A 25,028-nucleotide genomic window follows, 5' to 3' on the forward strand; every position below is an offset into this window, starting at 1 on the left:
ATTGCATTTCAGAGAACAGGAGGACAGGAATGCAGAGGGAGTATCTGCACCTTTCCTACATACACACACACTTCTGAAACCTATATTCTTGGCAACAGCATGAGTTGTTAAAAGGTCAAGCAGGACTCATGAATCACCGTCAGCCTTTGTCTAACCAGAGCGCTGCAACAAAGTTCTTGGGGAGAGAAACAGTGTGGCTGAAATGTACCTGGAATTGAAGGGTGCCAGACGAGCAGATGCCTAGGAGAACTGATGGAAGTAAAGAAAAATGTCTCTAAGATTTTCAGTGACTGATTTAGGAAGGAAGAGAATAATGGACTGTCTTTCGTGCCTATGTGTTTTAAACATAAGTTACTAGTAAGCACTGGGAAAGCTGGGGTGTAGATACCTAGTGTTCAATGACTTCTAATTAGCACGTAGCTACTATACAATGAGCTTTTGTTTCCTTCTGCAGAAATATTTTCCTTTAAACACTTAGAATCGTAGAATCATAGAATTGCTCAGGTTGGAAAGACCTTGAAGATCATTGAGTCCAACCACAACCTAACTATACTGCCTAACTCTAACAACCCTCTGCTAAATCATGTCCCTGAGCACCACATCCAGATGATTTTTAAACACATCCAGGGATGGTGACCCAACCACCTCCCTGGGCAGCCTATTCCAGTGCTTAACAATCCTTTCTGTAAAGAAGTGTTTCCTCACATCCAACCTAAACTTACCCTGGTGCAGCTTGAGGCCATTTCCCCTCGTCCTGTCATCTGTCACCAGTGAGAGGAGACTAGCCCCGATCTCACTGTAAGCACCTTTCAGATACTGGAAGAGAGCAAGAAGGTTTTCCCCTCAGCCTCCTTTTCCCCAGACTAAACAGCCCCAGTTCCTTCAGTCTCTCCTCAAAGGACATATTCTCCAAGCCCTTCACAAGCCTTGCTGCCCTTCTTTGGACTTGCTCCAGCACCTCCATGTCCTTTCTGTATTGAGGTGCCCAAAACTGAACACTGTACTTACTTGAACAAAACTACTAAATTCTCCAGGAAATAAATAAATAAATTGAAAAAGCAGAGACAAACCTTGATCTTTTATGTGAGAGAAGTATTTTAAAGATTATAGTGCCAGAGAGGAAAAGATGCATTTTTGAAATGATCTGACTGATGTACTTCTAAGAGCCTTTGTTAGCTTGCATTTATATATTTGTACTGTGCAGTGCAGATGATGAAAGTGCGTGAACAATCCATTTGTTCACATCAGTGCCCAAGGTCAGAATTGTTTTGGGTCTTCCTTATAAACTTACAGTTGCTGTTTATTGGTATTGTTTAGAGTAAGCTGTCCAGCTGATCTGTTTTAGGGGTCAGACCCTACACACACAGGACAGCTCTTTCTAACATCTGAATGTTCTCTTTCTGTCCCCTCAACTGTAATAAAAAATGGTTACAAAAATGTTTAGCTTCCACTGGCTTCTGAGTAAATTAATAAAATACTTCCCCGAAGCTCTCTTGCATTCCTTCCCCCTAGATGTTCAGTAGCTGGGACATCCCCAAATTAAGTAAACTGTTTAATCTGCTGAAGTCTGTTAATGATTTACATTTCTTGATAACTACACATGGATTGTATATGTTCCCTCCAGAGCTCCTTGTGTATACTTGATAAATAGAAGAACTCACTCGTGTTATGAAATGTGGCAGAGACTGCCTGGACTGTCAGGTTGTTCCACCTGGGTGTCTTCATCATGTCTCAAATGCCAGAACAGAAGAGTGGGAACAGAAATGGCTTGACACAGCAGAACATGCATAGATTCTGAAACCAAAAGAGTGTTTAAGCTCGTGTGGGGCATTTCTCATGGCTTGAGATAACTGGGCATATCTTATCAGTTTTTTTGCATGGTACTTAGCTGTCTGCAGGAGAAGCTGTTCCTCTCCCCCATGCAATCCTGTCTGACCTGTGAATAGCTGAGCTAGAATTGCAAATCTGATCTAATTTTTCAGGCAGTGCTGAGCCTGCAAGGCAGCAGAATCATGAAAGACTTTTCCCTTACTTACTGCTGTTACCTCTCTCTCAGCTCATTTTTCTCCCAGCAAATGCTTTGAGCTGATTTTATGCTTTAGGATTTACTTGCCCAATGGGTGGTCTCTAGCTGGTTTCCACCTTGTATTACCATTTAAAGTCTGGTGTCCTCCATCAAGGTCAATGTCTGCCTCAGTCTGCTGCCATCCTCTGGTTTTGATGGCTCTCAAATAGCCCAAAGTCATTACTTCGCACACCTTCCTTTTCACAGACCATGCTTGTGCTAACTAGTTGTCTCCTACTGAAAGGCAATATCTTTGAATAAAACATTTTTGAAAGAACTGTGTTCATTTGCATGTAACCCCTCTACATGTAACTCCAGCCATTGTGAAAATGTTTCTTGACCCAAAGATTTTTGTTGTGTATTTGTCCTGTTTTACACCAAGTTACCCTTTCCTAAAAAGAAGTCACACAAGTCATCTTCTTCTTGCTAGAAGAATAGCCTACTGTCTCCAGTCTCTACTGTTCTTTATAGGGATTTTCCAGTTTATTAATAATAGTAACATATAATCATATAGTCATTAATGTTGGAAAAGACCTCTAAGGTCATCTAGTCCAACCACCAACACATGTCCACTAACCATTGCCACATTTACATGTTTCCTGAACACCTCCAGGGACAGTGACTCCATCACCTCCCTGGGCAACCTATTCCAATGCCCAGCCACCCTTTCTGAGAAGAAATTTTTCCTAATGTCCAACCTGAACCCCCCCTAGTACAACTTAAGGCTATTATCTCTTGTCCATGGCACTTCATTGACCGTGATATGGATGAGGTGTGCTGCCTGTAATGGTGCTACACGGTAAACGATGCACTGTGTTACTGTAGGCCAGCTTTGTGAATGTTATGAAGTAGTCTGGATTTGTTATAATCTATATATGTCAGCTCTCAGTGTTTTGATGTGGGTTGAAGAATATGTATCTGTCTGATTTTTGACATGTTGGAAAGATAGCTTACTGAAAGTAAGCTTTCTGGTGAGGAATCCTGCCTTTATTCAAGCTGGGAAAAAGTGCATCAACTATCCCATGAAAACATACAGTTGCTTAGGAGTTAAATCAGCAATGAAGATAAAAGTCCTTGCTTTGAACTACTCTGCCTCAAATCCCTGATTCTGGCGAGTACATAAATATTAATACTTCTATTGTTATCACCATAGCTAGTAGAATGACTTTGTAAGAAAGTATTGCTTTTGAACTTCAAGATATTGCCTTTTATATCAGCTTGAAATAAGATTTAAATGTGGGGGGCTGCAAAACAAAGAAGCTGATCCTCAGAGCTGATTTTGTCTTGAGACCTCAAATCTGCTTCTCCTGAGATAAGGCCACTACTTCTCCAATGAATGGCAGCAACAAAGATCTGGAGAATGCAAGCATAGACAGCATCTGGACCTGAAGTGCAGAGGATTCCTCTTGTAACCCTCTATTTAAAAGAAGTCAGAAAGGTAAAGTAGCGACAAGGTGCAGAATACAAGGTGCAGTAAGTAGTAGGATAGTAACAAGATGCAGAGAGGCTTTAATATTTAGTGGTATTGCAACAAATAGGATACTGTCCTTTTTTGCAATGTCTTAGTTATTTATAAGGTAGCAATCAGATAACTGAACTGGAGCTTCTGCAGGCTTTATTGATTTGGTGAATAGATGACAATTGCCTAAGCAGTGGCCTCTTGTCAGTACACCATTCTTCCACATGTCTTTGCAAGGGTGCACTGTAATATGTTGCACCATTTCATAGGTTTAAGCGATATTATTTTCCACACCCAAGGATGGAGTTGGTCTTGTGTCCTCCCCATGCTTATGTCACAGACTTGCCTTTCTGGTCTCTCCTTTTCAAAGGAGAAAGTGTGACTTGTACCATCAACCTTTTCCCTGGCATATGATTGCCTCTGCCTGTAGTTCTCCTTTATTATTTTCTTCCCACACTTCCTGCAAGGAACATGTGTCTTTAGGATTGCCCCTTGGAGTTGTAGCTGGTGAATCCTCTGCTTCCCGCCAGCCTAATGCAGTCTGGGCCAGTCCACTGCCCAAAATTAGCAGATGAATTACTGGGTCTGGGGAGATGGGAAGAACTGCTGGAAAAATGTAGTAGGTGGATTGCAGTGTATTATAGAGAAAATCTGATGTTGATAAATATGCATTATTCTTTCATCCATGTTTTGTAAATTTTTAAATAGCGCCAGTTTTAATTTAAAAAAACATGCACATCTGCTGTCAAGTATGCAAACACTGCTAGGGTATTTAAGGAAGGGGGGAGGATGGATAAAGAAAAGAATGATAATGCTCTTACAATTCATCAGGTTTGTCTGAGTCTGGATTGCTGTATTTGATGAAGAAGATGCCGGTTCAGACGGGATATTGCCTCATTAGAGGGATTGGAAGACAAGTAGGGAAAACACAAGTGCAGCTTTCCCAAGAGACTGAGAAGATTGATTACGTTAAAAAGGAAGCATGTAAGAAATTACAGAACTATACACAACAACTAACCTGTGTAGAAAGTAGAGAAACTTCCAATCTTGTAACGCAAGAGCAGGAGGACGTGCCATGAATCAGTTAACTAGCCTTAAATGTGACAAAATTTGCACACGAGAATATTGAATACTGAAGGGTGGAGAAGTTGTAATGTGGTTGTATGTAAGAAGTGATTGGGTGTGAAGAGGTATTGCCAGTTTGAAATAGATTTTTTTTTTTAATAGGAAAATCTCAAGTTTAGAGTGTGATGTTCAGTCTTACATTACACATTCAAAAAGAGTTTCTATTCACTTGTGTTGGTTTCCATCCCTGTGCACGACCCCCACGGGAATGCCAAGGTGACAAACTGTGACTGTCTGCTAAAGCCTTGAAATGTCAGATCTCTTCTAAGTTACACGTACAGAGTTTTTGACATTTTTCACACTTCACAAGGCATCTTCAGTCTGCATGCAAAGAAAAAATCTGAGAACACCTTGCATGCCACTTTAGGGCTGCAGTCCCTGTGCAGCTGAAAAACAAATGCTTGAGGACTAGGTTGGATTTGTATTGCTTTGCCTAGCTCTCTGTCCCTTGTTGGTGGCACTAAAGCTACTGGGCTTGCTTCTTTCCTTCTCAAATGAGTACTCAGCACCCCAGCCAAAGTTGTTCTGCTGTTCAGACCAACAGGTCCTGCTGTTCTCATGATCAGAGTTTCCAGTCTCCTTTGGCAGACCGAAGCAAGTAGGAGCTGGTTTTATGTGAGGACATCTGTGAGTCAGGCTGCCCTCAGAGTGAAGCAGTAATGAGCAGAAAAGCTGAGGAAACACTATCACCCATGAATCAGAGTTCAGATTCAGTGGGAAACTGGATGAACAAGAAATGGGACTCTGCAGAACTTGATATCCCAAGGACAGCATTTCCAGAAGCATCTTGGTGTGGCACAGACTAGCCAAACACATTCCAAGTAGATGTTTTGCTTTGTTTGGAAAAACAGTGACCTGATTGTTCATTGCTATGTGAAAAACAAAGCCCAGCTGTTTTTACATAGGCTGTTTCAGTAAGTCTTCAGCATCTACAGCCTTGTGTGACCTGCTGATTGTCCTGCTTGTTGGCTAAGGAACTTACCTGTACAGTACAGATGTGAGGCTTTTGTTTTTTGCACAGAAAACAAAACCAAAAGAATAATTAACTGAAAAGAAAGTTCATAGGAAGGGGGTCTTCTGGGTCAGGATATGATCAATACTTTACTCAAAATTAGGAAAAAAAACCTCATAGAAGCAGATTTTCCCTTACAATTTTATTTGCATTAACTATACGTTAGACATTTATCTTACTGAATTTACAAACTATATCGTCAGTGCTTTTGCATGTTCTGTGCTCTTTGTCTTTTAGTGGCCAGAACCTTATTTCTGGTACATGTATACTAGGATTCTCAAATATCTGCAATAGATGGTTATGCTCAAGAAAAGGTCAAGCAATTCAGGATTTCATTTACTCTCGCACATGACTTTCACCCAGAAATTATAATGCCAAGAGAGGGCATGATCCTATGAAAGTGGAAATGTGGGATTCTTCCCTGCAGTAAGTACAATATTGACTACATGCTGCACTGTATAGTTAACCAAGGGAAATGCTTATCTGAAAAATAAATTGTAACCGAAAGCTATGACTCTGAGCCAGGATCTCTTGTCTTCTTCCACATCCTTTTATTACTTGCAAGCTTTGTTCTTCCATGTTCCCTTCTCTTCTCAGGTCCTGTGCCATTCTCATGGATGCCATGATATCATTTCTGAGTAGAAGGTGAACAAAGAAAAAAACTGAGGGAACGCTTTCTGCCCCATTCACTTTTGTTGTAAATTCCAGCTAGAGACTTCATTTAGTGCTTGGAATCAAATATCAGTCTTCTTCTGAAACCCATATATGGATATTATTTTTTAGTAATGTAATGCTGATGGTGTGTATATTGAAATGGGTGTATCTAACTTTCACTATATAGACTTAAAAGCATCTTACTTTGTGTCTGTTCTGTAGAGTGAACTATGCATAAATGACAAAATTGATCGTTAACTTAGTTGATAGTCTATACCAGCTCAAAAAAAAAAGAAAGTGTTCCCTCCCCTGAACAGATTTCCTACGGGGCAGCATGGAAGCAGGCTGATGACCTGGCTGATGGAGTCTTGTTCTTTTGCTTTGCTGGAAATGTGGAGGGGAGTTGGTGGGTTGCTTTCTCAAAACACTAGGTGTTTTTAGCATGGTTCCACTGGGTCATGTATTGCATAGCAGGCCTCTGTTCCAATCTAATGAGGATCTTTCTAATAACTTCTATTACTTAGAAGTTTGAATGTGGGAAGGAGGTGAAAGTAATTGGATTGAAATAATTAAATTATGCAATGCGACTACCTTCAAAACGTTGTGTGTTTATGCTTCTTGAACGCAAACTAGAATTGATCAGTGCAAGAAGCACTGACACTTGATCTGTTCTGGATGGAAATTCAGTGGGGTGCGTGAGTGGGAAATCCGGGGGTGAATGGGAATGATGGAAATCATTTTGATTTCCCCCAAAGGCCTGGAAAAGGAGACTGAGGCACAGGTCTTCATGAGGGAATTAATTTTGAAACTGTGCTGGGAATGAGTTTGAGTGTGATATTTAATATCTTCCAAAGCTGTAGGTTGATGCTCACAGAGAACTTCAACCCTGCATTTACCTGAATTTGTGGATAAAATACACAAAATGACTGCACAATTTCACATGATACGTGATTTACAGTGCCTCTGTGGGGCTGCTGAAGGCCTGAGGTAGCTCAGCACCTTGACCTTTGTGCCAGTAATCTTCAGATAACACGATGTTTTTCTGTAGTTGTGACTTTTGGTCCATTTTTGATTGTTCTTTACTCACCTCTAGCAGTGGAACCGGTCCAAATCTGATTTTGGTGCAGCAGAATGTAGACTGCTTCCAGGCGTATGTGCTTGGGTAACTGGAAAAATCACTGAACTGCGCTGCTCATTGTCCAGAAAACTGAAGAAAAAATGGTGGAAACTGTTTCACAACTGAGTAGAAGAACTGAGTAGAAGAGAGAGTTGCTATCATTTTTTTCTTGAGTAATAAAAATCCACTTCTCTTAAGGTTGCCTCCTGTGAAGCTGTGTTTTCTAGTCACTTCTCACAGAATAAAAAAGGCCCTTTTTGTAAGCCAAGCTGTTTTAAATAAAGAGGCATCTCTTCCTCTTAAGACCAAGTACCACTGACGGTCATAATAGTTTTTTTTCTGACTTGTAGTTGCAGAGTTGCATATAACCTACCAAAACTTCAACATTTTCCCTATTATGCAATATGCATTTGCATTTAGTTTATGGCAGCATAAATTAAATAGGGAAATAGCAAAGCAAGCTTTATGTTAGAATATTGTGCAAGCAGAATGTGATGTTGCAGCTGTTCTTAAAAGTGGTTTGAATCTTTACAAAGAAAAATGTGAAAAAATCCCACCTTTTGAGGCATCTGTCTACTCTCTTGGCATACTGTGCAGTCTTTTTTTTTCTTTTTTCTGTCTTTAGACTGGTGTAGATATACAGCACTTTGTTTGCTATTTTTTTTTTTCCTAGTGCACCTCAGCTCTGAGCTTCATTCCCAGACTCTTCCACTGTGCCTTTCCTAAGGAGAGAGAAACTAGCAAGTGCTTTGTAAGATCATTAACTCCTGAACTTAATTTACACAACTCTTGTGTAGCTCATTCCATGTCTCTTCAGAATAGCCTCAAAATGAGACTATTTATAATCAAAAATTTTATCGAGCATATGTACTTCGATTTTTATAGGATCCAGGGTCTTGCTGTGATGCATGGCAACAAACTATATGAGTGACTCTGAGAATGGATGAGGCAAGAGGAAGATTATGATGGAAAGTAAAGACTTATTATGACTATTTAGATTTTGTAAGGAGAAAAATCAATGGTAGCAAAAGTCATATCCTTTGCTGATGATCAAAAAAGTCCATGGCTGAACCCCCCATGGATGTTTCTCCCCTGCCCTGATCTTTGCACCAGGCTGAAGAGCTGCTTCTGATGTTCTAGGTGCCTCAATTGTAAGTACTGCCTGTGGCTTCATTTTTATATGGCAAGAGTAGAAATGAGAAGTCTGGAGTTTTATTGACCTCTGTATGACAAATGCTGCGTAGGTCACCACCACAGAGATTGCCGTAGTGATGAACATCACCTAAAACATTCTGTGCTAGCCTGAATATCATACACTTTTAGCAGTGGGGTTTTATATCACTGGGTCTTTTCAATCAATGCTTGAAGGCTGAAGGAGTCACCAGCCTCCTTCCCCTGGCAGAGTTTGGTGCCTGTACTACTTCCATGGGATCCAGCTGCCTCCCTGTGCCATTCACATCCAGGGCTGCTTGCAGCAGTAGTTTGGTTCAGCTCCCTGGCTGTGATCGAGTTTGTCTGGCGCTTCTGAGCTTTGTGCCCAAGGATTGCTAGGCTGGTTGTTGTGGGATTTCAGATACAACAGGAGGATACTGAACTTCTTGGGAGCTGTCCCAGCTTCTCTCAAAGGAGGAGTCGTACCACTCCTACAGTTTTGCTGTGGGGCACGATGCATACAGAGCAATGAGAGCAATGTTTACTTAAAAGGTGTTTGTCCTATGGGAAGCCTGATGTCTGAGATATTAAATTTACAACAAAGGCTTTGAAATTCTTGAAACACACTTGTGTAATCACTTGTGAGATAACCTCTCACTAAAACACGCCTGAAACAAAGCCAATTTTTTTGAAATTCGGACTGTTCCCCACTCATTGTCCTGTTTTCTTGAACCAGAAGTTCTTGCATTACATATTGGAAACCCAACCTGCTCTTTTATTAAGAGAGACCCAGAGGACAGTGAAGAATGATTTTATACCATATCATACTCTTAGCAAGAGTAGAGTTTGTAAACTCACAGTGATTTCAGCTTAAATCTTATGTTTGTTCAACAAAACCACTGAAAGTGAGGTAGAACCTGACACATGCCCCGGTACTGTATGGCTCCTGCAGATCAGGGTTGTATGATGGCCTTCATGGGGACTACAATGAATGAGCCTGAGAGGAGTAATCGTGAACTTGACTGGGATGGTGATAGAAGTGTTTTGGGTTTTGGCTGCTTGGCTTGGTTTTTCTTGATTGTTTGATTTGTTTTGCAGGGGGACATAGGATGACGGTCTATAATAAAAAATTCTCCTGGTGCTTGAGATTTTGGCTCTCAGCCGTTAAAATTATTTTGTTTTCCCTGAAACAGAGACTGGTTTGGAAATCAGTTCCATTTTTAACTTTTATTTTTGTACACTTGCTTGCAAAATTTATCAGAAATGAAACTGTCTGTTACTGATCTCAGCACAATGGTTCATGAACTGCCCCTAAAATGAAAGGTCTTTTGTTCTTTCAGAAAATCCCAGGAATGTCTTGTATCATAACAGACAGGCGCCAGCATCTCTTCATGTCTCTTGCCCATTAAAGTGCCTGAAAAACTTGTGGGGTGATGGGCTGTAATGATGTAGTATCTTTAATGCGGTTGTTAAATATCTTTATTTATCCTACTTCTCATGATAGTGTCTCTCTGTTAGAGGCAGTAAAACTGTCAGTGCTGTGCTTGGATTTTAAATACTACTATTGTCATGTTTATTTAATGACAGTGGATAAAGAGTTTGCTGTTTCCAGTCCAGTTATTTAGTTTCCAGAGAGGCATGGCTTTTCAATAATTCTGAATTGTCCATTATTTTATATTGAGGAACACGTGGCATTTTTAATTCTTTTTGTTTCAAGATAAAATTTAAAATATTGATGGTTGGAAAATGTGCATGCAGAAAACTTCACAAAAAGCAGTAAGTGTGGATAAAACTAAACTCTTTTCTCATTGTCTGACAATTAAATAGCTGGCTTTGAGTTTTAAAGAGTTTTCCAGAATAGTTCCTTTTCCTGTTTGCAAACTGCTCTGTAACTATACTAAATCAGCTCTGTGGTTAGGACTGCTGACAGAAGGGGGTGCTTTCATTTTTAACCATGTCATGTTATTAGCACTGATAACCTCCACCCCTTTCCAAAGAGCAGGAACTGTAATGGGGCAGGCTTTGGTCTTTGCTAAACCCAGTGCTTTAGAGTAGAATGGAATGGAATGGAATAGAATAGAATAAAATAGCATAGCATAGCATAGCATAGCGTAGCTTTTGATTTGGAAGGAACTCATAAAGGCCATCTGGTCCAACTCCCCTGCAGTGAACAGGGACACCTACAGCTCCATCAGGTACTCAAAGCCTCGTCCAGCCTGACCTTGGGTGTCTCCAAGGATGGGGCATCCACCACCTCTCTGGGCAACCTGTGCCACTGCCTCATTAGCCTTATCGTAAAAAACCTCTTCCTTGTGACCAATCTCTATCACCCTTCTTTTTGTTTAAAACCATTTCCCCTTGTCATGTCACAGCAGACCCTGCTGAAAAAAGAGCCTGTTCCCTTCCTTCTTACAGCCCCCCTTTAGATATTGAAAAGTAGCTCTCAAGTCAGCTGGGAGCCTTCTCTTCTCCATGCTGAACAGCCCCATCTCTCTCAGCCTGTCCTCGTAGGGAGGTGTACCATCCCTTGGATCATTTTTGTGGCCCTCCTCTGGATGCACTCCAACAGGTCCACATCTCTCATGCATTGAGGACTCCACATCTGGATGCAGTACTCCAGGTGAGGCCTCACAATGCAGAGCAGAGGGGCAGGATCACCTCCTTCGCCCTGTTGGCCACACTGCTTTGGATGCAGCCCAACATATGGTTTGCTTTTTAGGCTGCCAGGGCCAATTGCTGGCTCATGTCCAGTTTCCCATCCACCAAGTCCTTTTCGGCAGGGTTGTATTACATCCTTACCTCCCCCATCTGTTTTGTGCATGGTAGTATTGTAGCTGTGAAGCTTGTATCATTTAAAAATAAACAATCTCTGTTTTGAAAGCACTAGAAGAGTATTTATTGTTTTGATAGGTTCTAAAAATCTTTCCAAGCCAGTTCGCTGGCCACAGAATGAAGGGGCAATTCATTTCCACGGCAATGCCAACTGAATCGCTCCAGAGCAGCTGAAGAATGGATCCTTACCTGGGTGGGTGCTGGTTGCCATCCAGTAACCCTGCAGCCAGCAAGTACTCTTTGTGCTACATAACCATAAAACTAGAAGTTTTCATTCATACTTGTTTTTTCTCTGCATTCTTTGAGGCTTCAAAAGTTTAGGGTTTCACATCTGGTGGATAATACTGTTTAAAGTACACAAAGATGTGCAGAACTGCATCTGAAAAAAGATGCTCTCTTCTGAGGGCTTCTCTCACGTTCAGCTGTTGGTTCTTCAGCCTGAGCCCTCTTGGAGAAAAATGCTGGTTACCCAGAAGTTGGTGAACTGACATCTGCTTTTTTTCTTTCAGTAGTCCAGTGATCTAAGAGAAGAAAGTTATAAGCCATAAGGACTTTTGTACTTTTGTGTCTGCTTATACATAGATTTTGGAAGTCTTATAAAGCTTAACATATCCTTTAGATAGTTGTTTTAAAGATATGGATAATAATCATCCTTAATGTAAAAATAAATTGTTAACGAGACTTTTTTTTTTTTTAATTAAAATGAATTACTAGGGAGAGTAAAATGAATTTCTGTAGCGAGTTACATGAATGTTCTTACTGATTATGTTCACTTTCAGACACTTCAGATAACATCTTTTCATACTGTTTGTTCTTACGATATTTTTTCTCATTTTGCATGAGCAGTAATGGAATAGAAATATATTTGACTATGGAATGAACTTACTGTGTACCTCCAGAAGAAACATGCACTGGTAGAAGTAGTTACACGTAGTTACACTCTTCCCAAGGAAACTCCGCCAGTTATTTCATTTTTGTCTTTCCTAAAGTAAGCATAAAAAAGCTTTTTTTTTTTTTTCCTAGCACAACTTGGTGAACAGTCTTAGCTGACACAGTTATCAGATTAACTAGGAAGTCTGCAGTGAGTAGTTTCAAAACAAACAACAAAAACACAAACAAAGCATCCAAAGTATTGCCATTTTTGCAAACATTTATTTTCGCTTCTCCTAGCTTTTAGAAGATCTTTTCTTACACATAGTCTTTGGTGTTGTTTGGTTTTGTTTTAACAAGTTGAATAATCTGTAACACATGGTACCTCACTAAATTTAGAATCATAGAATGGTTTGGGTTGGAAGTGATCTTTAAGATCATCTAGTTCCAACCCCCTGCTATAGGCAGGGACACCTCCCATTAGACCAGGTTGCTCACAGCCCCATCCAGCCTGGCCTTGAATGCTTCCAGGGAGGGAGCACCCACAGCCTCTCTGAACAACCTGTTCCAGTGTCTCATCACCCTCACAGTAAAGAACTTCTTCCTAATATCTAGTCTAAATTTACCCTCTTCCATTCTAAAGCCATTTCTCCTCATTCTGTCACTACATGCCTTTAAAAAAGGTCCTTCACCAGCTTTCCTGCAGGCCCCCTTCAGGTACTGGAAGACCGCTATAAGTTTCCCCTGGAGCCTTCTCTTCTCCAGGCTGAATTTATTATTTGCCAGAACCTTGAAGTGGGAAGGAGAGGCAACCTTATCTCAGCTCGAGAGTTTGAAAAATAGTAGCAATGAATATATGGATTGGAATGGCCAAAAAAGACAGGTCTGTCACTGAGTATTGGTGCATATCCTCAAGGCAGTTTCAAACTGATTAATTTCAATTCCCTGTGATACATCCCAGTATTTTCTTGTGCATGCAGTGTTCATTCCACTTCAGTTGTGGAAAACACATTGTCGTGAGCTCATCTGACTGGGAAACAGTGCTTGATCCTCTTTCAGGATTGCAGTGACCTTCTTACCACCTCTTTGGTATTGGGACTAGATAGTCTTTAAGGTTACTTCTACTTCAAGCTTTTCAAGCACTTTGATTTTCTGATGAGCAGGCAGTGCTGGATGTGTCCCAAACTCAGGGCACAGCCACAGAAGGAGTTCCCAGCCATTTGTGCTGGGGTCAGGATGCAGAGTCATCTAAAGCAAGAAGGGACACAAGGTTTGGCACTCTCACTGCACAGGTATTGGTGCTTTTACTTCACGTCTGCTGAAGAGCTGCTGATGTGTTCATTTCAAAAAAGCCACTACAGTGAGGAAGTAATTATACTGAATTTTTAAGTTTTGAGTGATTTGTGAGAGATTTATGACAGTGGGAATTGGAGATCCAGTGAGATACTGTCTTTTTTACAGCTGTATATGATGTTGAAGTGTAAATGTGAGAAATCTGTAACATGGTGCAGCTTGTGTAGTGGCCATATATTCAGGTCTCTGAAATATGTGCTGAAAAATCAGTTTGGATTCAGGGCAGGATGAGCAGAAAACTGATTTGGAATATCTGTAATCCAGGAACATAGAATAGTGCAGCTCTTAATCTGAAGTTTGCACACTAATTTATTGACAGGGCAAATAAGTAGTTTGAGCTGCTTTATTAGAGCATATGACATCTTTGTTCTTATGTTTTGCATGTGTAGTGTTTTAGGTCAACTTGTACTAAATTGTAATAAAGTGTTGCTGTAAACAAAAGTTTACTGACTAAGAAGGACTGAAATCTACTTTCTCTGTGGTAAAGATGTAACATGAATTATTACCATGTATTCCTCTCCTTAAGCTTATTTCCATGTTTCATTAATTGGACAGAGCTGTTGTTCATTTGGTGTGTATTTGCTCAATGCTATCACATGCAAACTTTAGGTTTGCTGCTAGAGAATATTCAACACTGCTTTTTTTAAATCCCTCTTGTATCTACTGCCACATGATATCTTTGGTGGAGAAAAATAGACATGTTGGCATGAATGAAAATGTACTGTGCTGCATTAACAAGATGCTGTCTTAGATAACTAAGTATTTTAGGTAAGGTTAATACATTTAGTGTAAATCAGTAAAGGATGGAATACTGAATTATATGGAAATTTCACTAGTTAAAACTAGAGATAAGGATTCAAAGAACAGTGAGGCAGGTAAGAGTTGACTGAAATTGGGATGACAGTGGGATGTGCAGGAACAATCAGGAGCTGACTGCTGAGATTAACAGAGGACTGGCTGCCAGCTGCTTTAGCCAGTGACACTATGCATATTTTGATGAAATTAGCTGATAAATCAAATTGAGAAAGAGTCCCAGTAAGGAGTTTTAGAGATTGGACCAGAAGAAGCAAATGATACCAAAGGCTGAAATAATAAATATTTAATGACCCAGGTTCTACATCAGTTTCACACTGTTTGCTTAGGAAACAAGTGAAAAACATCTAGTGTGCAATGGGCACAGATAAACTGCATGCTAATTGAGTGACAGGGGCTGCAAATGATGCCAGTATGAGCAAGCAAAAGACTAGGAAGGTTTTCCAGCAGAGGGAAACCACTGATGTGTTTGTGAAAGTGTTGGAGCGCTGCAAAAGGTCTAGTTGCTTCTGTTTGAAGACAGCAGCTCTGAACTGACAGAGCAGAGGAAGACTGCCAGGCTGCCTTGTATGATGTGTTCAGCTTGGTACTGTGTAGTACCAAGGAATGGGCTACCCTCATCATCATCATCTGTGCTGGATGTGTAGACCTGCTGTAGGAGTTTGTGTTTACTTCTCTGTGAAATAATGTCATTTTGAACATAGTCTTGTGCATTCAGCATCACTGGTTTGTTTTCATTCATAGTTACTTCTTCATTCTTCCTCACATGTTTTGTTTTTTCTTTCATAGAACGGTTCGTGTCTGGCTGAAGAGAGACAGTGGACAGTACTGGCCCAGCATATACCATGCAATGCCATGTAAGTATAAGGAAATGCTCATTATCTACTGCGTATTTGCACAATGTCTTTTTTTATTTGATTAAACTTAATGTTTATGGCCATTTGTGGGCTTACCACTCTATATTAAATTCAGTGCTTGAGTAGTTCTCATGGTTTCTGTGAAGCTTTACCAAGTTGCATGCTAATGTTCCCAAGAGGCATCAGGGATTACAGCAGCAAAAGCATACAAATATGCTAGGAAGGGATGAGCATTTATGTGAATATGGATCAACAAATGTGGAAGCTTGAAATGTAGTCCTGTGTTCCACCACTAATGGGGTCCATAAAGCTTTGTAAGTCTCCAGTATAAATCACTCTGCCCTTCCTACTGCATGTGCTCAGTCCATTAGAGTACAATGGTAAATGGTTTTATTTGATAATAACTTAATATCCTGTAGTAGCTAATACAATAGAGGGCATACTAGACAGAGAGGGCTGGTTTTCCAGTAGAGGAGCAGAATCGTATTACCCCACAATTAGATGCAGAAAACCAAGCCTTCATCATGAATTTCTCCAGTATAATCTACTGTAGGTTTTCTATCCCAAAGAGAGTGTTTGTGCTTTAAAAGAAACTGCAGATTAATGTTCATTTTTCCTAGAGGTAGTTGAAGAGACTATTGCCCTGTCATAACCTGTGTTGAGTGCAGGAGAAAACTTTGCAGGCCATCAGCAGCAGAAATACGCTGATGCTCCTCAGTTAACTCATATGTGCTGGGCTAGCTTGTCTCTGGAAAGCAGATCAAGGAGCATTTATCAAGTCCCATTGAGACATTCTTACTGTCTGGAGAAAGTAGTATTTTAAGTATTTTATTGTTAGATTTGCAAGAGGATCTCCATGATGCATAAAATGTTTAGTATGTATAAATGTTAAATAGTTATAGTACCATGACATCAGCAGTTTGGGGCCATAGAGTGGCCTCAATGTTTGCTTGCCTGCTCCAGGAAAGCATTCATTTGCTAAATAGAGAGGAAGATTTTTTTTTTTCCTTTGCTGATGGATGGACTCATAAGAATATGTCAAGCCTAAAAGGTATTTTCTATTCAAAATTTGGCTCAAAAAGGTATTGGAAAGCAGCTAATGATATGGCAGTTTGTGGACCTCTGTAACAATAAGTAGCCATGGCTTTGGTTCCCCTGACCTGTCCAAAAAGGTTTGCTTCCCTCAGACAAACTGTTATGAAATGGCACTTCTTACTTTAAAATCAGCTCTTCCACTGATCATAGAGAGGCTGCATTATTGCCAGTAATAATAGCTACGCTGGAAAAGATTGAGTAGATCCAGACCCACTCAGAGGGGGCTATTTTAGAGTTCCTTCATGAATCTGAGCACCTGATGCTGTTCCTTCACTTAAGGCTGGAAAATTTTTGAGTCATGAGACATTTACATTGTACTGAGTTATTCACCAGTTTCAAGAATGATCAAGTATAATTAAACATTGGAGCAATGCCAATTAAGTTATCAGCCATGGCTTTAAGCTTTAAAATCATAGGGAGGGCTCTGAGTCAGCCTCTGCACAGGCGTGCATTTGCGTTTTGTCTATTTCTGCATGGATCACCTTTTTTGATTGTCCTCTGCTTTAGGTTCACGTTGTTTTTTGTTGTCTAGAGAACAACAGAGGTTCTTTGCAGAAGAAAAGTAGTAGGCATGATGATGCTTTTGTGCTGCTTAGCAAGCTGTGAGAATGGCAGTTCCACCTACAGATAACCCATTAGCATGACTCATGGCTGGTTACAGTGCTGCGTGACCCACACCCTTTCATAATTTGTTGTCAGGTAGCCTTAATAACTGAGATTGCATCCTGGGTACTCTGGGAGGTGAGGAGGATGAGGCATTGAGGCTGAGCCAGCCATATGTTTTGGTCAGGCTCTGACAACCAATGGAGCCATCAGTGCATTCTGAATGTGAAGCCCATTAAATAGCTGCTCAGTATTGTAGGTTCTTCCAACTAGGGACATTTTTGCTATTTAGGAGTGGACTTTCCTCAGTTACAGAGTTTTCTGCCCAACCCGTGGGTGTTTCAGAAAATAGTGGACAACACAGCAGCCCCATTTTTGAGAAGGAGTGAGCTGTGAGAGTTCAAACCAGGTCACTGCACAGCCAAGCCTTTGCAAAGAGAAGGGTAATGGAAACACCCCATGACAGATATCATTTCTGTGGTCTTTTACTGGTTTCCTCAGCCAGAGTGTCACAGCATTAAGCACCAGAAGGCCTTTGATAAACACTTGACAGAGCGTGGTCATGGATGCTGGTGGCTGGAGGTAGGTTGCATTCAACCACTGGTAGAACTCAGTCTGCTTTCAAGAACCACCACAGGCAGAGCCACTATCAAAAATACACACTGCTATGTTGTCAGTAGGCAAACTAGGTAAGCTGAATATCTGACTACTTCATGTCAGAGTTGTCTGAACAACTTGTGTTAACAACAGACCTCTGAACAGGTTAATCCTCATGGTTAGGTGTGTGATCTTTAAATTTTTTGTTAGTATCTGCACAAGAGGAAAAAAACCCCACCTTTTTACAAAATTATAAGAGGATATTGTAGCCAATACAAGAAAGCTTTGCATAAAAATGAACAACTACAATAGATCCAAACCCAACCAGAAAAAACCTCTCGCAGATGGAGAACTGAGTAAAGGTTTTATTGTAGTGGAATACCCAGATTTTGAGGCAGATAGTACATGGCCTTATGATGGTTTTTTTTAGCTAACACTTTGCATTGAAGCAGATGGTCAAAACTGTGCAAAGCGAAACACAACCCTTAGGTCTTCCACTGTGCCATTTCTGGCCCTCTGAAAATGCAGATATAAAGTTTGTATTTGTCTTCCACTTCTGTCAGCTTCTAATTGAGGAGACTCATTGTTTACAGCATAAAGTAATTCAGGATTTCTGTTTTCAAAGGCAAAAAAATCATAGCATCAGTGTGTATTTGCCCTATATTGAAGAATACAGCCAGACTTACATGTCAGGAATATCCAGCCCATCAGATCAGATCAAGCCTCTTGTAGTGTGAAATCCAAATCATAGCCAGATGTTAAAGTGGAGAGTCTTCAAAGTACTGTTATTTTTTCTCGGTATTATATTAAAAGACTCTTTAACATCTTGGAAAATTAGAGCTTTTTTTTTTCTTCTTTTTCTCTTTTTTTCTTTTTTTCTTTTTTTCTTTTCTTCTTTTTTGTTCCCCTTCTTATAATGAGCCCAAGTGTTTAAGTATCTGAATGTCACTGTCTAACTTTATGTAAAATATAAGCTACTGCTGTCTGCAACTGGTACCACTTCAATTACATTAGTGTAGCTAGGGCTGACATTCATTTTTCCAAGAGTACATGTTATTTAAGAATTCCTTTAGGGAAATGATTATAGCAAAGTATCTTTACACTGCTGTGACAAAGTACATGTGGGTTTGGAACTCAAATGTGACCTTTATTTAGCAGCGTGTCTCATATTTGCTTGTACCTTTTGTATCTGAAAAGCTTTGAGCTATCTGGAAGAAGCATACTTTAAATAGCTAATTTAACTGAGTTTTTCACTGTAAACTGTTTGTTTGTCGTCTTCAGAGCTACTGATAGTTTTTTCAATGTATGCACACCGTCTGACATTTTAAAGCTGGAATATTGAATATGCCTGTTCCGGTATTAAGTGCCTTTTAAAAGGGTATGACGTTTACTTAGAATTGCTTTGTCTCTGCCAGCTTTTCCTACAACATCCTAATTCCACTATGACCTGGAAGTCTCGATATCATAGCAGTGTCCCACCATATGAAGGAAAGCTTTGAGTTTGCCTTTTCTGAAGAAGAGGTGCAGAAAGGAATGATTTCATTAGTGTTAGTAGCCATAATGTGGCATTTCTATTCTGGTAGTTCCCTTGAACTGAAGCCTTTTCTTTGATTTAATTCTTGGATGTGAATGTGATTGGCTTCCTGCTTGCAATTAGTTGTCCCTTAGGAAAAGTACTGGGGGTGTGCAATACTAAAGGTGGAATAGTTTTGTTAAACAGGCTTTCCTTGCTGTGATATAGCTCAGCTGCTAACTAACAAAGATCTGCTGAGCTATGAACTATATGACTGTAGGTAAGACACTGTTCAAATGGGGAGTATAGCAAGTGCATGGCACTGTAAAAGAAAGAACTCCGAGTCTGTTACTAACAAAACCACTGCATGTAATCACAGTGGAGAGAAGAAACTAAGAAGGAGGGGAAAAGAATTAAAAGCACATCTGACTGCACTCAGCATCTATTACACAAATATGGTTTAATCAACGGTCTTACCACTACAGAAAGGGGATGGATGCCTGTCCCTAGTCACAGTGCTGAGAAGTGATCACTGAAGGGTTCTGTGGGGACAGCATCCTGCTGTGCTGGGTGGTAAAAGCAATCCCTGCCTTCTGAATGCAGCCTCACAGTATCTTGATTAAACCAAGCATACCGCTTAAGTTATTACAAGAAAAGTCTGATTTTACCCTGTATGCGAACCTCTCCGTATCCTAGAGGGACTGATCTATGAGCAATTTAAGATATTTATTAGTGTTGATGTAAGAATCAATGGCTAGTTTTCCATAGAGTCTTGTATTTTGGCCATAGTATGTGATATTGCAATAACGTTGTTTGGGGAAATGACCACAGAGCAGTTGGACTGACTGCTCTTCGTACTGGCTGGTAGGTCAGCTCCTGTTAACAGTGATTTGAGTTCACTTTCTTACTGCAGGTGTAGGATGTGAGTCTTTGACAGCATTTTCTTTTGTTGCTGATAAAGGGCAGGCAAATGACTTTGTTTTGTTTTGTTTTTATAAAAACTGCCCAAATTATTCAGCTAAATAAATATAAAATGTGTACTGAAATGTCAGGTACCGCTCATATGGTTACACCAGCACAGTTCTTGTATAATATGCCTCATGCCCACTTTCAGAAAGCATTAGTAAGGAAAAATGAAGAAACTGGAGCAATAAATAACTGTTAATCCATATCCTAATAGGATAGGATAGAATGAATTGCACAAGCACTGTTGTTTTTTTTTTAAATGTTTATCTATTGGAAGGGGGCAAAATGATGAAGCACCGTGAAGCATGCTAGCTAGTTTTAGGCTTTCCAGAACTACAAGAAAATGGCAGTTTTGTTAACTTCATCATCATGTTCATTTTTTTCAGCTCCATGTTCATGCATGTCTTTTAACCCGGAAACCAGAAGGCTGTCCATAGGTCTAGACAATGGTACAATCTCAGTAAGTACATACAAAGATTTCTAGTTGAAACGCTTCCCTTTTGAGAAGTATATGTGTGATGGGGTGAGGATATTTTTGCTAGTGTTTGGGAGAGAGAATTTTACTGCAGTGGATCTAAAGCTGTAGTGTGGAAAGTGGTAGATTACTCCAAATTTTTCTCCAGCCCTCACATAAAGATTGAGTGGAGTTTGCAATATTTATTAGGCAACTAAACAGTCTTAATTTGCATCTGTCTTAAAAAAATACTAAAAAGAAATAAAGAAAAAACAGCTGAACAGCTGTTGTTTTATTAAATGCGTGTCTTGTTAATCATGCCATACCAAAGTTTTCTGAAAGCAGCAGTTGAGAGGGGAAAAATAATATTTGAGAGGCAGAAGATGAATTTCTGCTCTATATTTAGCTGCTTTTCCAAGTTTCAGGGTTCAGATTTTGTTTTCATCTCAGTTCCTCCATAGGAGTAGCTCATATAGGCAATGCTCTTGCTGAAAGATTTGGTTTATTAACATCTCAGAGATCTGTGTGTGTGGAAAGGAAGCAGGATATCAGAACAAGAGCCTGTCTTTTAGATTTGGAATAGAAAATAGCAGTTGACCTTAATCATTGGATTTTTCTTGTGGAATAGCTGATGAAATGCTGTGTTGCCATATAGAAAGGAACTAAGGGTCAGGGAGGGACTTCACACCTATGCCCCATCATTAGACTTCTACAATTCAAGATCATTTTTATTGTCATTTCCAATTTTACTGCTGTTGTCTCTGCTTTATGGGCTTTATAACTGAATGTATGCCCATAGGTTCACAGAAAGGCAGCTGTCTGCACTAAACCAAGATGGTATTTGGGATGGGACCTGTAATCCTTTTAGCTATTGCCCATGAGCTGTTTCAAAGATGTGAAGGTTTTGACCCATAAAGTTATTAATGGATCAGCACCAGAGATTTTCAGTGCTCGTAGGAGATTTCTCTTTTTCTATCTAGGAGATGGGACAGCTGCCAGAGAATTCCCTGCACCTCTGAAATTCCCTCCTTCCCACTCTCCAAAATAGCTTTAATTTTCCAGTCCTACTGGACGCATTTGTTTTCACCAGGCCTTTGAGGAATGTGAAAGCAAGTGTAAATAAGGCATTTAAGTATTCCAGCTTGATGAAAGAGATGTCCTTTATCTTCATGGCGTTTTGCCTTGAAGAGTCAGAGAGTCTGAACGGGGTGAAGTATTTTCCATTCCAGAGCTAAAGATGGTCAATGAGGTCTGCAGGTGGTAAACCAACATGTTACTTTGGGTACTTCTTAGTATGCATTGCCACCTCTTAGACATTGTATCTGTTGCCATGCTTTGCTTTCCTTTTCCCTTCTTTTGAATACAATAAATAGGAGAGAGAAGGGCTAGTCTGCATTGCTTCATTTTGTCCCTACTAGCTTTAAGCAACTGTGTAGTAGAGGATTTTGCAGAAAATACACTCCACAAACTTTCACAAGTGATGGAAAGTTTCCCTCTGCAGCAAACCCAAGGGTTGCAGGAAAAGCCACAACTGTATTATCTTGCAAGATGTGTTGAAGGTGGACGTGGAGGAAGACGAAGGGTAGCCCCACATTCAAGTCCAACACCAAATACTCAAGGGTAGGTTACAAGCACCTTTTGGAGGGACATTCTAAGCACATATACAGGAGTATACACGTAAAATTAGTCTAGAACAAAAGTGTACAAGGAAGGCACGCTGTTCACTTAGTAAGAGACCTTCCTGCAACAAGGTGGTCTTAGTGCACTTTTACGGTGTAACCCTCAGAAGAAATGTACAGACAATTCACTTCAGTAGATTGAAATACTTGGCAGCTGCTCCAGCACCTTGTGTGCAGGTCAGAAAAGCTCTGAAAGGCATGTCCATCTCTGCTTTGTATGGAAGGGAAGAACTCATCGCAAGGGCTGCATAAGCTAATATAGCTCCCATGATGTCAAATTAATCTTTTTGTGTTACTGCTTTTACTTTCACACATAAATATGAATAAGAAAGTGCAACTGCCTTTTACATGAAACTTTGGAAAGTTATGTGGCTTTTGGTTAAGTCTGACACCCCAGAAATGCCTGTGGTGCCTTTTAAGAAGGATGGGCAGCAGAGCTATTGTTAGATAAAGATGTTCCAGCAAAGCCACAGTGAAGTGAGGTTTTAGGCCCTGTTTCTCCTTAGGAAACAGAGTGACAGTTTTTACTTCTACAAAGATGAAGAGACTGTTTTCAACCTTTTGTAACTTCTCAGCATGAAGGCTGCATCAACTTTGTGCAGCACAATACACTTTTCTCTTGAGTGAAAGTTTGTCAAGCATCTTGCTTGGAAAGCAAGAGTACCTGAAGCACAAAAAAAGTTTCTTGTGATCATTTTATGCCTTGCAGTCCCTTTTTTAGGATAAATGGCACTTGTATTTCTTTTTGTCTTAGGGGCTGCCTTAGGCTGCTTTTGGAAGCCAAAAGACACAATTGCAGTCATAAATTCCTTCCTCTGAAGTGAAGGAAATATTGTTTTAATGGGTGCAAGTTTCTTGATACCACTATAGCAAGCAACAGAGCAAAGGTCTATCACTTGAAATAAATAGGAGAGTTGACTGCCAGGATGCAACTCTCCACTTAATTTCATCTAAAAGTTAGCTTCCTAGACAAAGTTAATCATGAGGCTCTGCTGCCAGTAGAGAAGTGAATTGCCCTTGGGAATACCCATGTTGCTTACATTATTTCTGAAGATATAACTGAGGCATTTAATTTTTAGGTAGCTGAAACTGAAAGAAATTGAACTTTTTATCTGACCTTGCTTGTATTCAGATGAAGTTGTTACATACTTGGAGAAGGTCCACAAGGAAAACAAGTCACAGGAACAGCCCTCTCTGAATTCTATCTTGGGGATGGCACTTAATATAGATTCATCTATATTCATCATCCACATCATCCGATCTTGCAGATGTCCACAAGCTTGGCTGTAAACAGTGCTTGGAACACCTAGGCTGTACCTGCTGGTGTGCACCTCTGCCACAGTGGGAAGTTTAATGTTTTTTTTGCTCCAAGAAATAGCATAATAGTTTCTATCCTATTCTGATTTTTGCACTTAATGAAGTGAGAATGCTGTAATCATTTTGAAGACCTTTCTTTGCAGCAGATGTAGACATAGTCACTGACATTAGATTTAAGAGTATTCATTCCTCTCAACTTCTGAAGCTAGCTTGCTGTTCTCTGGAAGATATAGTGAGAGCACTGGCAGTAACTTGTATTAATAGGATCAAGCCTCTAAGATCCACACTGTGCTGTCAAAATGTCATCATCTAACAGAGTATAGACTGTAAATTCCCTGGGGTGGGAGCTAGGCTGTGAGTAGGTAACAAATAAAGAGTATTAACTCTTTGGAATGGGATTCAGTTGCCTATGCAGAGGTCTCTAATTCTATTTTGTCATCCATCACATGATGTCCATCTGCAGCTCTGGAAGGGTATGGCTCTTCTTTAGACTCTGTGTCATATCAGCCAGCATGCACGGCCAAGGATTCTGAAATGACATGCACTAGGGTATATGTTTTGTTTACCTTAACACAAATAATTAGAAAAAGAACATCAGTGATATTTGCAGTCTTACAGAAGACTTATAGAAGTCTTAAAATCAAGAGTGGAAGGTTTTGGTGTGTATATGTTACAGTGTGAGGGAGATGTGCTCTATGAAGGTGCAACTGAGAGCCTTTGTACAGCAGTGGGCATTGGGTTGGCCTTTTCAAATGCTCAGGACTTCACCTTAAAGGCTTTCATGGCACTGATTACTCCACTGATGTAATAGTAATAAGTTTTCTTTAAACAGACAAGACTGATCAGTAATGTTTCAGTATGGCAAAAAAAAAGAAACTCAAAGGAGAAAAACAAAAATGTAATTAAAAAAAAAAACACATATAAGAAAACTCTCTGAACAGCAAAGGATGATCTTGTCAGAAAAATGTTTAATCTCTATGAGGAAGGTTTTTGGTTTTTCCATTCCAAGTGCTGTGATGTATCACAGTTCTTCCTGTGCAAAAGCACTGTCACAAGACTCAAATCTTTCCCTATTCTGTTAACAAGCTGTGTGTGAGCTGTGTGGCTGACCTCAGCCTTTCTAGCTCATTAAGAAGTGTCCAAAAACTGCCTAATGAGAACTGAAGCATCAGCAGCTCTGAAAAGAGTGAAATGTTGATGTATGGAAGGATAAGAACCAGTTTCTGTTGGTACAATGTTAAAAAGATGTAGTCAATGTTTTTGTAGGGCAGCAGCCACAGTGTATGTGCAGTAGAGCATGAATTCGTGGAGCAAGGTGCCCTGTGTTAAATTACCTGTCTATTGATGTAATTAAAACATTTGGCCTTGAGAGGGATAGGGGAATGTGGGCAGTGGAAAAACATGTGACTGTGTACAGGGGAGCAAGAAAGAAAATAACTTAAAAATTAGAAAATGTGAAAAGGAGATGACTCTCAAAGTAACAAATGCTTTTAGG

At 40.0% G+C, this 25,028-nt stretch overlaps 1 protein-coding gene across 2 annotated transcripts in view; it reads left to right on the forward strand.

Annotated features, from left to right (window-relative positions):
* WDFY2 (WD repeat and FYVE domain containing 2) overlaps window positions 1-25,028 on the forward strand; it is a 64,554-nt gene that overhangs the window by 18,564 nt on the left and 20,962 nt on the right. For both annotated transcript variants that reach the window (XM_085215923.1, XM_010728780.4), the window contains exons 2-3: window positions 15,242-15,309; window positions 20,470-20,543. In XM_085215923.1, the coding sequence (XP_085072049.1) occupies window positions 15,242-15,309; window positions 20,470-20,543 (142 nt within the window). The remainder of the gene's footprint in view (window positions 1-15,241; window positions 15,310-20,469; window positions 20,544-25,028) is intronic.

This window comes from Meleagris gallopavo, chromosome 1, assembly GCF_905368555.1.
Source record: "Meleagris gallopavo chromosome 1, MGAL_WU_HG_1.1, whole genome shotgun sequence".
NCBI lineage: Eukaryota > Metazoa > Chordata > Aves > Galliformes > Phasianidae > Meleagris > Meleagris gallopavo.